Source organism: Besnoitia besnoiti (assembly GCF_002563875.1).
Source record: "Besnoitia besnoiti strain Bb-Ger1 chromosome Unknown contig00007, whole genome shotgun sequence".
Classification (NCBI taxonomy): Eukaryota; Apicomplexa; class Conoidasida; order Eucoccidiorida; family Sarcocystidae; genus Besnoitia; species Besnoitia besnoiti.
In genome coordinates this window covers 1406131-1423482 of record NW_021703915.1, presented here as the reverse complement: position 1 = coordinate 1423482, position 17352 = coordinate 1406131, and the positions used below count along the sequence as shown (strand labels likewise).

Sequence of the window (17352 nt, the reverse complement as noted above, 5' to 3'; positions counted from 1 at the left end):
GAAAAGTGAAAGCCATTGCAGCCTGCGCGCACATGAAACAACAGTATACGTATGCCTACACATATCTACCAACTATAGATATGTATAGATATAGATATAAAAGATATGTGCGCGTGATCATGTGGGGCGTGGGGGCCTTCGCGCAGCGTGAAGGGCGCGGCAGTGTCGCTGTCTGACGGAGTGTCGGTGCCGGCGCTCAGGACAGCAGGTCTGAATCTCACGGAGGCCGGAAGAAATAAAATTTGACAAGACTCTAGTTTTCTCCCCACCGAAACACACATATTCGCGCGCACGCAACCGAGGCAGCGTCGCATCTGCCTCATTTTCTCAAAAAAAGGAGCGTTCTCGCGCCTGCGCCGCAGGGGCGCGCGTTCACCCCAAGAAGACGCGGGGGTCGGCGCGTCACAATGAATCCTGAAATGACCGAGACAGCCAGAGAAGTGAACTACGGAATACAGGGATACACGTACCCGTCCTGCTTGCAAGCATACGTGGATACATATGCGATGCGCTTTCGCGCATCCACGCTCAAAAATATCCATATACACAGATGCCCATTTATACGAGAGTGAGGCGCGTCTGCATAGGTGCCTTAAACATTCGTGCGAGCAGCCTCTTAAAGAGACATCATACATGGATATATGCATGTATATATGCGTGTGCGCGCGACCTTTGTCTGACCATGCAGATGACGCGTAGATATGCACATGCATGTGGGGGCACACGAATCCAGAGACACCGCGACATCACGCTCATGCCCGTCTCAGCAAGGTATCTAAATCACACAGCGAGAGATCTAACGCTACACATCCCTCGACGCTGACACGCCCCGGCTGCAGAGCGGCTTGGATTGCGAAGACCTTTCCGGCTCCGAACAGAGACTGCCATCGCGGAAACACTCAAACTACTCCGCACACGAAAATCAAGCTTACTGAAGAACAAAACTCATACATACGCGTGTGTAGCTACACTTGCACGGATGATCACAGCTATCACGTGACGTAGGTGCATACCCAAAAATCTGCATACACGAGTGGGAGAGCAGACGATATATATATATTTTATCTTTATCTGTAACCAGACGCAAACTCGATGGCCCCAGCCCAGCGGCAGGACTCGGAATTTTGTTTCAGCCAACCCTCCAAGCCCCCCTTGACATACATCCGTGCCCTGCATACGCATGCACATACGTATATATACATATATATGTATACATATATACACGTATACCGACTTGCACACGTGCATGTGTGCGCATGTAGGCGCGATCGCCCCCACCGCACGTGCAAGAACTGTCGATTTTTTCTTGATAAAACCGGATTTTCCACTCGCCTAGAGCGGGCCGTAACCTGCGCAAGCACCTCCGCGTGCATACGCGTCGAACAGCCACACACAGACAGGACGCTCGAGGCTCGTCTAGCATCGTCGCGTCTGGCTTTTCTCGTTTCGCTCTTCCGGCGCCTCAGCCTCCGGCGCGTCGCGCGCCGAGAGGAGAGACGAAGACCGCTCGGCGCGCGACGGCAGCGCCGACGGAGAAGCGGAAGACCAGGAGTTGAGCGACGCCGCCGAGGCGAGATGAACGAGGTGAGACTGCTGCCGCACCGCTGGACTGCGGAGGATCGCCGCGGCGACGACGGTGCTCCACTGCACCGGCAGGCGGCAACCGCCGTCCCACGTGACGCCGAAGGAGGTCAAGAGATCCGAAGCCTGGACGGCGCGCAAACACAAACACGCAGACGACAAGTTCGAGCAGCACGCTCCGCGCATGCACACGCCCACACATGGAAGACCCAGGGAGCCAGGGCCGCAGAGGAGAAGCGAAGAAAAGGCGAGATGAAGAAAAGATGCGAGGCGACGAAAACGAGGGAAGTCCCGCAGCGGTCCGTGTCTTACCTTCCAGCAGTCCGCAACTGACGCCCCCGTCGGTTTCTGTAGGCAAAGCAAGGAGAAAGAGTCATCGCCGTCCACTTAAAATGCTGCGTGCAAAACTGCTTCTTCCGCTGTGTGGTGTATCTTAATTAACGTGCCTCGAAGTATATATAAAGCCACCTAGCCGTCCTCAGCAGAGCTTCTCCTCGTGCGGAAGACAGACAGAAGACGAGCTGCGGAAAGTGTTGGAAAAAAACACAACACAGCCGAGGGGCGGTCACAAACGTCTCGCACCTGTAACTCAATACCGAAATACACCCCCACGCGCATGCATATATGGATTTGTATGTATGTGTGCAAGTCTGTATGTACGTATATATGTTACGTAGGTATGTATGTACGCACGAGTGCATGTCAACATATATGTAGGTGTCTGTATGTCTGCATGTATTTAGATGCATGCGTGTATCTATGTACGTATATATGCATGCGTGTACGGGCGTGTGGTGTGACTTTTTTCGCGTTCTCACCTGCTTGCAGACGGCGCCAGTTTTGGATCTTCTGAGGAGGGGCTCGGGCGGCGCGAGGGGGAAGGGGTAGAAGTCGTCGGCGATGTTGGGTCGCGTACCGCCGAACTTGGCCTCGAGTTGCGAGGGATGGACGAGGTGAAGGAGTTCTTCAGTGAGCTGCGGATTCTGTTTGCCCTTCTCGACTTTGAAGGTGGCGACTTTTGCTTGCTGGACGTCGGTAAGGAACGCCTTGGCGAGGTTCCACATGCCGTTGATGAGGCGCGAGTCGTGAAGCACAAACATCTTCCGCAGGCGGAAGGGATACTGCAGCGTCAGCGTCTGCACCAGCGTCTGCAGACACGAGTAGGGCAGCGACCACAGCGAGACTTCGCGCAAGTCCAGCAGGACGACGCACGTCTCGACTTTGCCTGGCACCATCAGATACCGCAGCCCCCATTCGAAGACGAAGAGCAGCAGGCGGAGAAAGCGACTCAGCTCCATCACCTCCGCGTCCAGCTTCAACAGGTTCAGGACCAACACTGGCCGCATCGCCACGTCGCGCCCGCACCAGTAGAGAAGTCCCTTTTGCAGGTCTTTCGCAAGCGCCGTCTCGCGATCCGAAAGCGGAAAGACCTCTCGGCGAAACGCCACCATCTTGCCCACGTGCGCCGCCGCCTCCCGCGCAAGCTCCCGCGCCTCCGCGACTTCTTCTTCCTCCGTCATCCCCGAGTCCGCGTAGCGCCCGTCAGTGCCCTTGGCTTCGCCCGCCTTCAGCCCCGTCCCTCGCCCTTCTCGCGCCGCGGACGAGGCCCTGCCCTCGCCGGCACGGTGCGGCCTTTCGTCCTCTGCAGCGCCCTCTGCTCGGCGAGCCTCCTCGTCGCGCGTGAGTATGACCTTGGAGGCGCGAGATGCGCCAGAGGGGAGCGGCTCGTCTTTCTTATGTGCCTGCGCTGCGGGTGTGGCGCCGAGCGGAGACGCCGGGTGGTGATCAGCGCTGGACTCTGGAGGCCCGGGCGGCGCGAACTTGCGGCTCTGCTTGCGGAAGATCAGCCACAGCACCCGCAGGAGCGCGGGCTCCAGCAGACTCGGATAGGGCGCCGGCGCGTCTCCCTTCCCTGCACCTTTTTTCTCTTTGCTGCCCATTCCGCGGTGAGCGGCCGCATGCGCCGCGCTACTGCACGTCGCCCGCGACAGTTCGACCGCTTCGATGAAGCTCTCGAAGTCGTCGTCGTCTTGGTCGCCCTGGAGCGACGCGGTCTCGCCCTCAGCCAGCGGCGTTGTAGTCCATTGCCTGTCGAGTGAGCGCAGGAAACACGAAAAATCCTCAGAGGAGCCTCTGCGGCGAGCGCCCGCCTCCGCGCTCTCCGCCTTATCCGAGAATATGTCTTCGCTCTCCTCTTCTGCCTGTCCCTCGGGAGGGCGCGCGGCCTCTGCGCCACCCGCCTCTCTCTTCTGACGCCCAGCCACGTCGCCGCTGTCTCTCCGGCTCGCGGATGCACTGCGCCCGGGCGAGGCCGCGGCGGTGGGCGCCTCGGTGCTGCGGTCGCTCGCGCGTCTCTCCCCCCCAAGGGGTCTGCCCTCGTCCACGGGTTTAGTCTGCAACTCAGATGTCTCCGCGCCCTCCTTCGGCTTCTCAGGCGGGGTCGCCTCCTCGCGCCCTTCCGGCAAAGGCCTCTCAGCCCGTGGAGCGCGAGCCGTGCCTTTGGCGGCGGACGACCGGGGGGGGAACGGCTCGCCGAAGTCTTGCTTCAGCAGAACGTGGAGGGCGTCAAGCCAGCGCTGCTCGCGGCGCGAGAGAGGCACGTGGAGGAAGATTTGTCGCAGCAGCAGCGGGTGACCCTGTGCGCGCGGGAACCGCAGGTGCGTGTGGGAGGCAGTCGGGTTGAAGAGCAGCGCATCCAAGGGCAGTGCGTACGGCGGAGGCTGGACCGACGTGACGATCGGCGGCGGCAGCCCCAGGAGGACGTTGTGAAGCTTCGTATACACGTCTTCCTTCCGGCGGCGCAGCGAAGTCGCCGCCTCGTTCTCCCCTGCGTTCACCACCAACTCCGCGTCTGCCGGAATGTAGGGAAGCAGGTGTTCCGGGGAAGGCAGCGAGCCCGGCCCTCCAGCCAGCCCTCGCTCCCACGCGGTTCCAGGTATTTGCGACGAGCGCGCATTCTCGACCCCTCGCCCCTCGTCGCCTCCTTGAGGCCGCCTCTCGCCGGCGTCCCCCGGGCTCCGCTCCGCGCGGAACGTCCGGCGGTAGACGCTGAGCACTCTCCAGAGAGCGTGGAACGCGTTCTCGCCCGCGGTCGCGTCGCGGTCGCCAGGGCCAGCTGCTGGTTGGGAGCAGGGGACGCCCTCGCCCTCTGTCGCCTCCGCCACGTCGGTCTCCATCAGACCGCGCACAAGCGCCGCCACGTTCCCGCCCTGCGGCATCACTCTGACCAGGAAGAGAATGAACAGCGCCCCAAGGAGAACGTGGAGAAGCACGAGGCAGATCGGCAGCACGACAGTAAAGAAGTGGAAGACAAGGAGAGCCAGCACAGCGGCTTGGTTCATAGGGCTAGACGCGACGGCGACGCTCGACCAGAGGACAGCACGGTGGTCTGCGACGAACAGAGAGAGAAGACGCTGGAGAGCCGCCCTCCAGGTGCGAGGCAACACACCGGAACAGGAGTTCGAGGGTTTAGAACGAACCAGAGATCAAGGATTACGGCGGGCGGTTTCCTGTCGTTTGTTACAGGGATCGCGCAAACCGGACGAAGGGAACCGAGGAACGCGTGCGCTGTCTTGAAAGAAAGACGCAGCGACCGTCAAATGAATCAAAGCATTTCACACAGATGCACGCACAGATGGAGTGAGAGGGTGAATACGTCTAAAGAGCAGGTGCGCCGCTAACACAGCCTCCCTTCGTATTCGACGAAGTGTATGTACAGCTGTTCGACGCCGTAGTCGCTCGCGAGAGAAAGCGCACACAGGGACGAAGAAGGGGGAAAAAGAGCGAACAACGGAGGGGGTCACCTTTCTCTGGTTCGTCTCCTAGGTGTAGCCTGAAAAAATTCAGCCTGAGCAGACAGAGGAGAAGGTTAGCAGGAAACCGAGTAGTTGTTGCCCGGCGTCCACCAAAAACCGCGCGAAATGTTTTTGGCGCGGACAGCCCCAGAAGGCTGCCGCGGAGCGATGAGCGCCGCGTACGCTCCCCCCGGTCCAAGCCCCCGCGACCCCGACGCTGTACGCGGCTGGAGCAGAGCGCCCGACCGCGTTTTCCGAAAGGGTCGATGAGGAGAGCCTTGACGGTGAGTTTCGGAGCTTATAACGTAGCTGAGGTACGTCGTGGGGCTTCAAATCTCTTGAAGCAACCAACGGCTAGGCTTCCTCTGCGAAAGGGGCTGGGAACGGCGCCAGCCACCGCCTCTCCGCCCACCAGCGGGTCGGCATGACGATCTGACACACCCGTGAAGAAACTCGGAAGGAAGCAACTTTCGCACCTGGAAGAAGGTCGCTTTCGATGCCGCAGTGCATAGGCAACCGAAGAAACAACCGAGTTGGTGCCTCTGTAGGCGTAGCCAGGCAGTGCAGGGTCACTACTGTCACCTCCCAGCTGCTGTGTTGGTCTGTCTGCATCGGATTACGTTGGTAACTAAAAAAAATCGACTATGAATAGATCCTCAACAGATCCTCCTCCTCGTCAGTTACACCAGCCTGCATGAGCACGCCACCAAGCTGTGTCGGCCCTTCTCTCTTGCGGCGGCAGTTTCCTTTCCAGATCTTCTGTCTGCTTTGTGATAGCAGTTTTCGCCGTGACGTGTTAACGCTGGAACTTGAAAAGAAAGCCGGCTGACAAAGTGCGACCCCGGCTCGCGGGTCAAACACCTACCCGATCAGGGATCCATGCAGACGTGTTCTCACGTGTAGAAAGCCACCGGCAACGGGCCTCCCTAGCACGCTGGTTCACAAACTCGAGGGGGACGTTCCAAGCTCGTGGTACTAAGTATCAGAAGACCTGGCCTCCGTGTCCCCTTCACACGTGTGAGACGAAACTGTGCAGTGAAAGGAAGAGTTCGCTTGTGCACTGACGCAGAGAAAGTGGGTTCGATTCCCCCAGCCAGAGCTCGAGCTGGCACGCCTACCCGCGCAGCCCCCAAGCCCGTTTACGTGTACGCGTTTCTGTAGCCTAGGACCGGACGCTCACGCCGAAGCACGCAAGCTCTTCTTTCCTTCCTCGAGTGCGCGTTTTCGGGATTCTCGGAGCCTCTGCAGGACGTAGCCACGAATCTCACATGCCCTAGGTGCGAAAGCCCATTCATCAAACGTTTTTCCTACGCGGGCTGCAGGCAAACGCGGCGCCCATCTGACAACTGCGTCGCTGCCGCATTTCCCAGTTGAAGGCCATTCGTCCACTCCCTCGACTGGATATTCCACGTGGCACCCAAGCAGTGTCGCCGCTGAGGTCTTTCAATGCGTCACGAAAACGGAAGCTGCAAGTGAAAGCAGCGACCGCATGGGGCTGGAGTTATCTCACGTGTCTTACTACGTACTAGGCGAGGCGACGCGAAAACAGGATCGCATGTTATTCAAGCGTAGTTGGCGCCGCGCTGGGAGGAAAGCATGCGAGTTACGCTCTCTGTTGATCTGTAGGTCCAGGCAGGTTCTCACGTTGACGAAAAAGGGAAATCCAGACGCAAGGCTGACGCCGCCGTTTGAAGAAGCACAGAGTCAAGAAAACAACAATGAAAAACTTTTCCGCAGCAGGCTTACGGAACGGAGGGGTAACCACCACGCCGCAGGGGGCTTAGAGCTCCTCAGCCTTGTCGTCGCCCAAGACGTGAGGCGACATGCCGCCCAGGAGCCGCGCCGCCCAGCCCATGTGCTTCTTCATGTCCTCGAACACGTCCGGAGTCAGCTCGATGCCGAGGTGCATCGCAGTCTTCTCCAACAGGCTCTCCGCAGACATGCCGGGATCTACCTTCAGGTTGTTCAGAAGCGCCTGCAGTCAGCACATGAACGTCTCACCAGTCGCGTGGACGCACAGCACGCGCAAACGCCTCAGGCGAACCCGCCCCCCCCCTCCACCCCTCTCCGCTCGCGCAAACCCCACAGTCCCTCGGCGCGCCGAGACGGACGTCCTGACAGAGCTCCGGCCCGTGACAGGTCGTCGTCGACTGCAGGCACCTTTGCAGAGCTTGGCAGCTCGCACGCGACGACAAAACCGTCCCACGAAAGGCGGCAGGCTGCAGAGGGCGGGTGTTCACAAGGCGCGAGGTAGGCGCGTTGCCCCCTGTGGTGCACACCGAAGGGCGGCGCAGACCTCCCCGCTCCCGACAGAGATCTAAGGTTTCTGTCCCTCCGACAGTGCGCGCCGCGGCCTCGAAACGCGGCGGAGTCGCCCACTCACCATGACGGCGTGGAGCTGGTCGTTGATTTCCTGTCGAGGCACGTCGGAGTACATCTTCTGGAGCGCAGTCACCATTCTGTCATGCGTGCGCTGCGAGAGAACCTTCTTCAGGACGGGGTGCGCCTTCCCACCCTCCGACTGCTGTTCTGCATGCAGAGACGTGCACACACCAGCCGCCGCGACCGAGTCAGCTCCCGCATCCGACACTCAATCAGCTGTCCTGCTGCAGAGCCCAGAGAGGCGGCCGTGTCCGCAAAGCCGCGGCCGCCCCCGCACCAACAGCCGACTCACTCAGGCAGCCTAGCTTCCCCCCCACCCTCCCCTGCTGCTGGAACCCCCCATCTACCCCATAACGCGGAAGTCGTCACCCAGGAGGCCGCGCCTCGCCTTGCTTGCGGCGGCGAAGCGTCGCCTCATCACAGCCCAGAAGAACCGTCCAGCAAAGCTGCTTCCCCAAACAACGCTCGAGGGTCTGGCGAGCCCCTCGCGTGCGTAGCATGAACCGCGTCCGCGACAGCAAAAGGCCGAAGTCGCCCGGCTGTACTGAACACCTACTGTGGGACTCATCGAGGTGCGTTGTCAGCTCCTGGAGGACTTGTGTGATTTTTGACAGGCCGCCGTGATCCATGTCGAGGTCCATGTCCTTTCCAAGCATACTGATGAGGGCTTCAAACCCAAGGGGGTCCTTCAGCTCCTCTCCGCTGTGCTCAATCACATCGGGGTTGACCTCCTCTGCGCCTTCGGGACTGGCCGCCTCGTTTGCCGCCTCCGGCGCCTCTCCTGAAACAAACGAGGTAACAGAGTCATGCACGGAAGAAACTAACCTCTACCTATGCAGGAAGAAAGTGCTCCAGCCAGCAACGCACCAAGGCACTGATGGCGACATGCTGCGTGCACAGACAGCCGCGTGGCTCAAACCAAGAACCCGGCGTGTACGTGACACCGGCGGACGCGTCTACGGAGCAGAACGCGCACTTACCCGCTTCAACAGCCAGCGAGAAGGTAGAGCCGAGGCCAATCAGACCGAGTAGAAGCAGCAAAGACGTAATTCCACGTCTCATCTTGGAGAAAAGGAAAAGAAGGATGGAGAAAATCCGGTGGCGCACGGGTACGTACAGTTGCAGCCCCGTCCTTCCACAGGGGACACCTCTGAGATGCTACAGTACCCCACGGAGAAAACGAAGTTTGCCCGCACAGAATCGACAAGACCGGCGTGGCATCAACTGAGAAGACACGCTTCCGAGACAAAGTTGAAAACAGCGTTGTGGTTGATCCTTACCAGCGAACTGGAACGCGATCGACGCGCTCCAGTGCATGTTGGGTGCCGAAATCAGCCCGAAAGACTTCGCCTTATATGCGGTCAAGACTGGGAAAGGGGTCTTGCCAACCGCACTCGCCGTCAGCGCCGTCGGGTGGCTGGCGAGGAACATTTTGTCCCACTGAACCAACGGGCATAGTCACTTTTGGTTAGCTGCGGCCAATGTAAGTGCCGGCAAGCTTGGAACAATCCTTACGCATAGGGGCGCAGTCAGGTGTTGGGCCTCGCATCACACGGGGGGTCCACTGAGACACCGAGAGCAACCGGCACTGACCAGGTGCTAGTCGCTCGCTGAACAAACGGACACAACTTCTCTGCGACCGACTCACGCCGCCACAATACACGACAGAACCTGTTGACGAAGGAGGAAACCGCACCGTAGTAGGGGGGCGCTCCCGTAATATGCCGCCAAGTCACGCTGCAAGGCAAGCAGGGAGACCCCAGAGCGAATTCGCCAGGTGCTGCTGTGGCTCGGCTATCGCGTCGCCTTCGATACAGGACTTGCGGTGATGTCCTCCGTATTCGTAGCACATCCCGCACGGCCAGTTAAACGTGTCTCTGATTCCCTCTGTGGTGGGGTTAACGTACAGTGCCGCTACGTGTGAGTGGAGCAGCGGGTCCCGGGTTCGGCATCCGCGACAACGGTAGGGCTGTATAGTGAGAGTTCCTTCATATATTCCGCTGGTGCATGATTTAAATGCATCGAAGTGGCCGTTTACGCACCTTGCAGAAGCAACGCACTCCCACCGGACAAAAGAAAGCGAGGTCGCGCGGCCGTGATTCTTCTCTTGAGGCCTCGCGCGTGGCATAAGGCCAACGGAGATCCACGTCTCTGCTAGTCCTGCATGACCATCGCACCACGAAGCTCCTGACCCTTGATCTGTCTGACGAAACAGGTCTGTCGTACACATCCACACAGAAGACTTCATCGTCTTCTTTGAGATGTCCTCAGCTGCGGTGCATGTCTTCAGGCCTGAACCAATAAGTTCCATTTCGCTGGCACCCAAGAGGAGGCAATGACCTCAACGGCACCCACTCTAGGTGCTTCTTTCCTGAATGGCTGCAGAGAATCCGTGATCTGAGCACTGAATGGGATAGCGACGGGAGCCAACTGCAGCCGTTCGCGCATGTGCTACGAAAAGGCGGTCGACAGTGGCTCAGTACACGCATGAACCTCAGGTAGAGCGAGGCCTCCCAGTTAAAAAAATTCCGCTGCTTCATAGTTCATGTGGCTCTCGTGCTCCGCGAGCCTGAAATGTTCCGTAATTGGTGACTGCTACCAAACTGTCATCTCGTCTCTGCATGCGACGGCAGCATCTCGTCTCTTCAGTGTCTCATGTGAAGCTCCATATGTAGTTTTTTTGCTCATAGGCGAACACTTTCCGGAGACTGTACGCACACAGTACGCTTGCGAGCTGCGGCGTGCTTTGGCAGCTCACCACCCCTTCACCGTCCTGCATGCAACCGCCCTCTTTGTCCCTTGAAAACTTCCACGCTCTTGAAAATGGGCGCATTAGAGACTTCTATGTTCGTCTTCTTGCATATTCTCCATGCTACACAGCAGATACCTTTACAATATTATCACGCCACCATTGTTAACCCCCCCAGCCCCCCCCCCCCCCCCCGTGCCCTCGCCTGGCCTCCGTTCTTCGTCTTTCACTGTACATATTGCGCACAGCTTGCAATGCTTGTTTCTATTGTTTGGAACATACGTGCTACGTGCTTCTTCGTGGCAGCAGTAATGCGTGGCCTCCGCAACCAGGCACCGTTGCAGGAACTCTCACTTGGAAAACGTGCACTGCGGGACATTCTGCGGGCAACGGAGCACTTTTCGAACTGCGCCGCGCCTATCTCGTTAGTCTGGCAATATCATAGTAGATCTACGGCCACCCCGTGCCGACGGGACTAGAATTTAGCGGAACCATGTGCCAGTGCCCGGTGTGCGTGAGCGTCCGTTGTCTGTATGCGACGCAGTCTGCCGTCGCGTCGCAACGAGACAGCCGCGCATGCATATGGGGCAAACGCGACAAGGCGTGGCGCCGCCGCATACAACAAAAATAGCTCACAGATACGGCTGCTGCGCGTTGTCCTTTGTCGGCAACGACGGAAAATTCTCTTCTGGTGTTCTGTTTGCTCCTTTGTGGGGTTTCCCAGCGTTTTCGGCGGCACCATGGCAGCCCTCCGAGTCTTTCTTACCACATGCGCGGTCGCAGCCCTCTCCGTCCCCGGGGGGGAAAGCAGCTTCGGCGCTCATATTGCGGACGTCACTGGCGCAAGGCGCCAACAGAACCGGCCGTGGGCTCCACAGAGAGGCCCGCCGCTTCATCAGGGTCAGCATCGGATGCCGCATCAGCAGCCGACTCAAGGCGTGCCGGCTGGACAGCCTGGGCAGCCGGTCGTCGTCGTGACCAGTGGCGGGACACCTGTATTGGTTGAGATGCCTGGGCACGCTGGTGCGAATAACACCATTCCAGGAAGCATGCCCTCGGGTTACAACGGTGCTTCCTCGTACACGACTCCCGCGCCTTTGTTCGTATATGCAGGTCCTCCTTTTGATGCTGGTCACCCTGGATATCCCGCTCCTCATGCGGGTCACCCTGGATATCCCGCTCCTGATGGTAGTCACCCTGGATATCCCGCTCCTGATGGTAGTGACCCTGGATATCCCGCTCCTGATGGTAGTGACCCTGGATATCCCGCTCCTCATGCGAGTTACCCTGGATATCCCGCTCCTCATGCGGGTCACCCTGGATATCCCACTCCTCATGCGGGTTACCCTGGATATCCCGCTCCTCATGCGGGTCACCCTGGATATCCCACTCCTCATGCGGGTTACCCTGGATATCCCGCTCCTGGTGCGGGTTATGGTGGATACGCCCCTGCGGCGCCGGGCTATCCGCTGTACCCTGCTCCCAATCAGGCTGTGTATGGTCTCCCGCAGCAGGCCCCCTACCCAAATACCCAGACGCTCTACCTTGGTGGCGGAGAGCGTGCTCCCGGGGGGTATGACCGTTTCTACGGGTACCTGGAAACAGCGCCGGCGAGCGAGCACCCCCGCGACCACATCAACGCAACGCAGGGGCGCTCTGCGCATGACGAGGCGGCGAATGCGCGCAATCCAGGTCACGGTCGTGAACACTCCAGTGTTGTGCCGCCACCCCATTCATCTTATGTGCCGTATTACCTGGAAGGTCGTGCGGCAGGTTCGAACTATCAACAGGCAGGCGGCTTTGACATCTATTCGTTTAAATACCCGCAAGTGCAGGAGACAGAGGAGGAGCTGCCGACTGGCACCCCTGGGGGCGCGACGCGGGGGGATCCGTACCTCTCTGAGGCAGGGGAGGCCAAACAGGCGTCCGAGGGGAGTCGGGCTAAGAAACGTGTTTTGGCTCTGTTGGGAGTAGCTGCTACGGTGGCAGCAGGAGCGGCTGCAAGGAAGGCATTCGCGAAACGCTCCAGCACCGAAGAAGGGAGCACCGATCATGAGAAATCGACTGAGATGGCGCGACCGCCGCCTTATGCTGACAAACCGCCTTCGTACGCGGAGCTGATGGAAGAGCTTAGAGGAATGCGGAACTAATTGTCCAGCAGCGTTGGCGCCCCGCGCGGAACTGCGTGTGACGAAGCGCCTTCGCATGCAGTTTTTTTGCGTCGACTTTTTTCGTGCCCAAGGCGTCGATTTTGTAGCATAATCGGGTGCTGCCGGTTTCGGCATATGGTGCAGCACATGGCGAGAAGCCTTGGAGCGTGATCCCCGCGCAGTAGGCGCGGGATTTTGCCTGAATGTCTGAGAAGGCTGACGGACAGTTGGCTCAGTTTGGATTTGTGTTACTGGCGCCGCGCCGACACACGCATATGCGCCCTACCCCGCACGCCCGCAGAAAAAAACAGTTCTAGTGGGGTGATGCCGACCATCAAACACCTCGCCGAAGGTTGCGTTTCTGAATATCTAGCGTCATTTGCGGCACTCGAGACAGACTTCCGCAGCATTCATGTTCTGCGTGTTGTCCGGGAGTACGAATGGTGATTCACCGTTCTTTCGTGGCCATCTAGTTTGCTTCAAACGATTCACGCCTCCCAAACCGCGACTGCTTGAGTTTGTGAGCGGCTATCTCAACGCCGATTACAGAGACACCCCCCGTTAATTTGGGGGTCGACGAGGCCGGACTAGTGCCAAACATGTACAGCGCCCGCTACATCTGTCAGTATGTGTTTGCTAGCCAGAGTCATACTGTATGGATCGTATTCTGTGTTTCATGGATGCGGCCAACTCTTGTTTTTACACCGTGGAACGCCCTGTTCATATATGCTTATCCTGTGAACACGGCCCGCACGAATACATACAATAACACGCGTTCGGCTGTCGAGATGTGAATGCTGCATGGCTGAGGATTCGAAGAACGGCTTGCGGAGTGTAAGAGGCACTGTGTAACTGCTCTGAAGGAATTCTGCAGGGCCGTGCCTGGATGCGGACCGTAGTCCGCACTTCCTGCCCCGGGGGCGAACTGGCATGCGCTCAGTCTTTGACGCGGGGAACTAAACAGGTCGTTGCGTGAAACAAATGGCGCGATACAGCGAATATTTTGCAGTGGACGTGGGCACGGCCATGTGGTCGAACTGACGGCAGTCATGAGGTCGAACTGACACGGCACATTGCGGCAAGCACTCATACCCTTGCAACCCTACGGGTATATTGGTATGTATTTTCCGGCACCTACTGTTATCTCGGTAGATGCTGTTACAGCGTCTTCCCACTCGGGCACTGGCGTAGTCGTCAAACCGGAAATGCTCGTTGCCGTACCGCACTGGTTCACTTTGCCGAGTCCGATATCCGGCGACACAGGCAACAGCGAATGATGATGTCTCGTGCGTGAGCATTCTTCAACCCAGCCTTCGAATAGCAACTGTGCAGTCTTGGCTATCGCAAACTAGCGCCGATCACAATGGCACGCATCACCCCAAGACACTGGATCGCGGAAAATAGTTTCCGAACACCATTCCGGTCATGTTTGGCTTGCTACATGTGCTCGGAGCCCTTGTCAGCTTCTCGCTAGCAAGTCGCTGCTTGACTTAAGAGACACCACGGAGTTTGAACCACGCAGCTTAGGTACACTTGCGAGAGTGCCACGCGTCACAACTCTCTGCCGCGTTGCAGCGGCGGTCATTTTTCACTCGATTCGCTCGAGAGACATCCTGATTGCATGCGCGCATGCGCACGCAATGTCTCCGAAGACACGCGTGCGGAGCTTCGGACCCGAACTCCGGAGATACTCAAGTTTAATATGCATTCGCCGGGGGAAACGACCACTGGTCTTCATTCCGCTGTCATGACAGTGGTTTTCTATCCAGAATCCAGCGTATTTGCCCGTGTCTGTGCCCGTTTTAGCCACCTTCCAGGGGACGCGTCCTCAACTAGACAGCCGGCCGACCCCGAAGAGGACTTCACCCCTGTCCAGCAGACACAGTCACGCAGGCTTTGACGCGAGCTAGCTGGTTGTTTCCCCAGTAGGTCTCTCTTAGGGGGCAACTGGCTACGCGCGCCTTTTCTGGCTCGCCAGAGCGGCAGAGAAGTGGCTTTCATGGCTCACACGTTGTGACCGTAGGCCGCTCAGCGCCCACAAGACAGAATTTGCTGCTTGTCCGGACGCGCGTGTGCAATGCTACTCCAGAATGGAGCCTCTTGTTGTCCGACGCAAGCTTGCTTCTTTCTTCGCGGCAACCCTCGGGTTGGTTGCCACCACGGTCGTGTCCATGATCGCTGGGTCCGCGGTGCCGACAATGTACGGAAGCACGCATATTTTTGCCAGCGCCGTAGCCCTTTCGCCGAACGGCCCTTCTGCCTCGACACCACCACCCGGCCCCACTGGAGGCCAGTCCACAGTGCCTGCGTCACCGGCACAAACTTCCGCAAGCAGCCAGCCTCCCGCTAATGAAAACTGTCCCGCCGCTCTCGCCCGTACCCGCGGCTCACGCGAGGGCAAGGCAAAGGCGTCTCGGCGGCGTTCGGGGGGATTTCTGTGTGAAGGCAACAGCGGCCAAGCCAGTGTAGAGGAGGGAGAGGTCAACTTGTGTGGCTCCGTGGTGCTTCACGACGAAGAGAGCCAAGAAGCTCAGCCAGCGTGCCCAGGTGCGCGGCGGCGGGCGCCGTCAAGAGACGCGCGACCTCCGACAGACTTTGGACGCCGTGCGCCGCTCGCCTTCGCGTGGGGGTGGAAGAGGGCGCAAGACAAGCTCCCGCATCTTCTCGCATTTGTTGGGGAAGAGTGCGAATACTGCAGAGTAAGTCCGCCTATTCGAGGGGAACCGTGGCGCCCGCAATCGGCAGAAATCCTGACAGGCGGAGGCAGTCGCGATTCTTGGGTAGTTCGCTTTCGATAGCCCCGCTGTGCGTCTTGTCGTAGCACGCTGATCGCTTGACAGTGGATCCGCCAGGGGAGGATGGCCGTGCATGCAACGAGCATTCCATGAATGCATTTCACATTTCGATGGCTATCGGGCATCAGGCGACTCGTCTCAGCTGCATCCGTGGCGTCACGCGGTCAGATGCGTCGTTGAAGGACGCTTCACCAAGACTGGCTTCTGCAGTCTGCCCAGAGAGATCTGCGGCCGCGCGCGAGGATAGGCAACGCCGTCCACGCATTCGTGGAGACGTTTCAGGGCCAGAGAGCTGTTCCTGTGTGCCAAAGTTTTGCTCAAATTTCGAGTGTCCTTTGCGCCGGAAATCGTCGTAGTCACATGCAGATTTCGTGCCTTCAGCCACTGCTGGAAGGCCTCCGAGTCGCAGCATTTGTGTTGGGAACTGTTCGTGGATATTTGTATAGAGCGTCGGGGATCCGCTGCCGCTTTCTGCAGAGAATGCAAGCTGTCGAGAAGGCTGTGGAGGCTCTTCTGTCTGGCGTCAAAATTCACCGCCTGGAGGTGTGGCATAACGCGCTCAACTTCGAGGTGAGGGCTGCGCACCTGAGCAGAAACGCGACGTCGCTCGAACGCACTCGAGTTCCGGGAACCTTGTGAGTAGGCATACCTCCGCAGTTTTTGGCGGCGTGCGCAGAGTACGTCGAGGTGCTTGTGCGTACCTCATTTATGACGATATGCAATGCCGGTGATTCAAGGCACCTACTACGGCTGTCGGCGCTTTATAGACACTCGCGCAGGCGTAGACACAGCGTCATGCCGTGCGGTTCCCTCGTCCCTCGTCTGTCTCTCAGCTGCTGCAAGAGCTCGATCGCGGCGGAAAGTGCGGTGGCCTCCCCTTCTACTTCAACATGCGAACCCTCCAGTGGATTTGTGGAGCGACCACAAAGACTAATCTCCTCGCGTGGGCGGCTGACCAACCGTGCAGGTAACCATGCCATCCTGCAGCCGGCGTATGAACGCGTTTTCAGTGAACACACCAGGCACTGCCTTTTTGCCGCGCGGCGTACTCCACCGGTCTCCACTCGGTCTCCTGTGTCTCCGTAGTCACGCCGCCAGTTCAGTTCTACGAGGCTGTCAGTTTGGACACATCTGTGCGTGTGCGATGAGAACCACGCGGACACTTCCAGTGCCAACGCGCACTGCTTCCGCATGCATCGCGGAGCAATGGATAAGCACTCTGGCTAGTATGTCGGACACAGGCTCAGTCGTTTCACCACTGCCGTGGGCGCAGGAAGTGTCTCTCCGTTCCTCGAGCTACGTGCGGAGCGCTATATTTTTCTTCCGGCATGAGTGCCGAAGTATGTTTCGGTCTGCAAAACACACAGGCCGCACGAACCACCGGCGCTGCAGGCAGAAGATTTAGAGGTGCTCAACCGACGCACAGTAAGTTAAAAAAGCAATCATTAGTGGCGGCACTGGGGAAGGAGGGTCAGGCAAACCAGTCAGAGGTTGAGAGGGATCGCACAGAAGCCTGCCGAAGCACTCGAGGTTTTTGTACTGGTAGATGGGAGAAGCGTTTTTGCAGCGCCCGCGAGATGGCAGGCCCTCGAAAGTTTTTGGTGCGCCGATACAAGTAATTCAGCCTTGCACGCTGTTCACATACGTGGCTCTTCAGCTCACGCAGAATACCGAGTGGCTCTTGGGAACTGGCGCCGCGCGCCTGTTGCGTGTGCCCTTTCTCCGTGCGATTGCAGGGAGCGCTGGCGCGCATGATGAGACGCGTCGACAAAATGCGACACGACAGCGAGAAGGCGGTGCACCAGACGCTTCTGAAGCAGCGACAGGAGCGCGAGCGCGAGGTGGCGGAAGAACGGAGGCGTCAGCGTGAGCGTGATCACCCCTCGAAAAGGAAAGAGTGA

General features: G+C 58.7%; 4 protein-coding genes across 4 annotated transcripts; 2 read left to right on the top strand and 2 right to left on the bottom strand.

Moving 5' to 3' along the window:
• Positions 1-1416: 1416 nt before the first annotated feature.
• Positions 1417-4922, bottom strand: BESB_072310 (CRAL/TRIO domain-containing protein; the record flags this gene model as incomplete). The annotated part of the gene is made up of 2 exons (XM_029365604.1): positions 1417-1707; positions 2400-4922. The coding sequence occupies 2 exons, from the start codon at positions 4920-4922 to the stop codon at positions 1417-1419; spliced, it is 2814 nt and encodes a 937-aa protein (XP_029218088.1).
• A 2233-nt stretch (positions 4923-7155) lies between these two features.
• BESB_072300 (uncharacterized protein) lies at positions 7156-9188 on the bottom strand (the record flags this gene model as incomplete). Its single annotated transcript, XM_029365603.1, has 4 exons — positions 7156-7350; positions 7759-7904; positions 8314-8538; positions 9038-9188. The coding sequence occupies 4 exons, from the start codon at positions 9186-9188 to the stop codon at positions 7156-7158; spliced, it is 717 nt and encodes a 238-aa protein (XP_029218087.1).
• A 2058-nt stretch (positions 9189-11246) lies between these two features.
• Positions 11247-12656, top strand: BESB_072290 (uncharacterized protein; the record flags this gene model as incomplete). Its single annotated transcript, XM_029365602.1, has 1 exon — positions 11247-12656. One exon carries the CDS (start codon positions 11247-11249, stop codon positions 12654-12656), a length of 1410 nt encoding a protein of 469 aa, XP_029218086.1.
• Positions 12657-14746: 2090 nt separating this feature from the next.
• On the top strand, positions 14747-17352 carry BESB_072280 (uncharacterized protein; the record flags this gene model as incomplete). The annotated part of the gene is made up of 5 exons (XM_029365601.1): positions 14747-15355; positions 15929-16021; positions 16285-16418; positions 16819-16876; positions 17188-17352. The coding sequence occupies 5 exons, from the start codon at positions 14747-14749 to the stop codon at positions 17350-17352; spliced, it is 1059 nt and encodes a 352-aa protein (XP_029218085.1).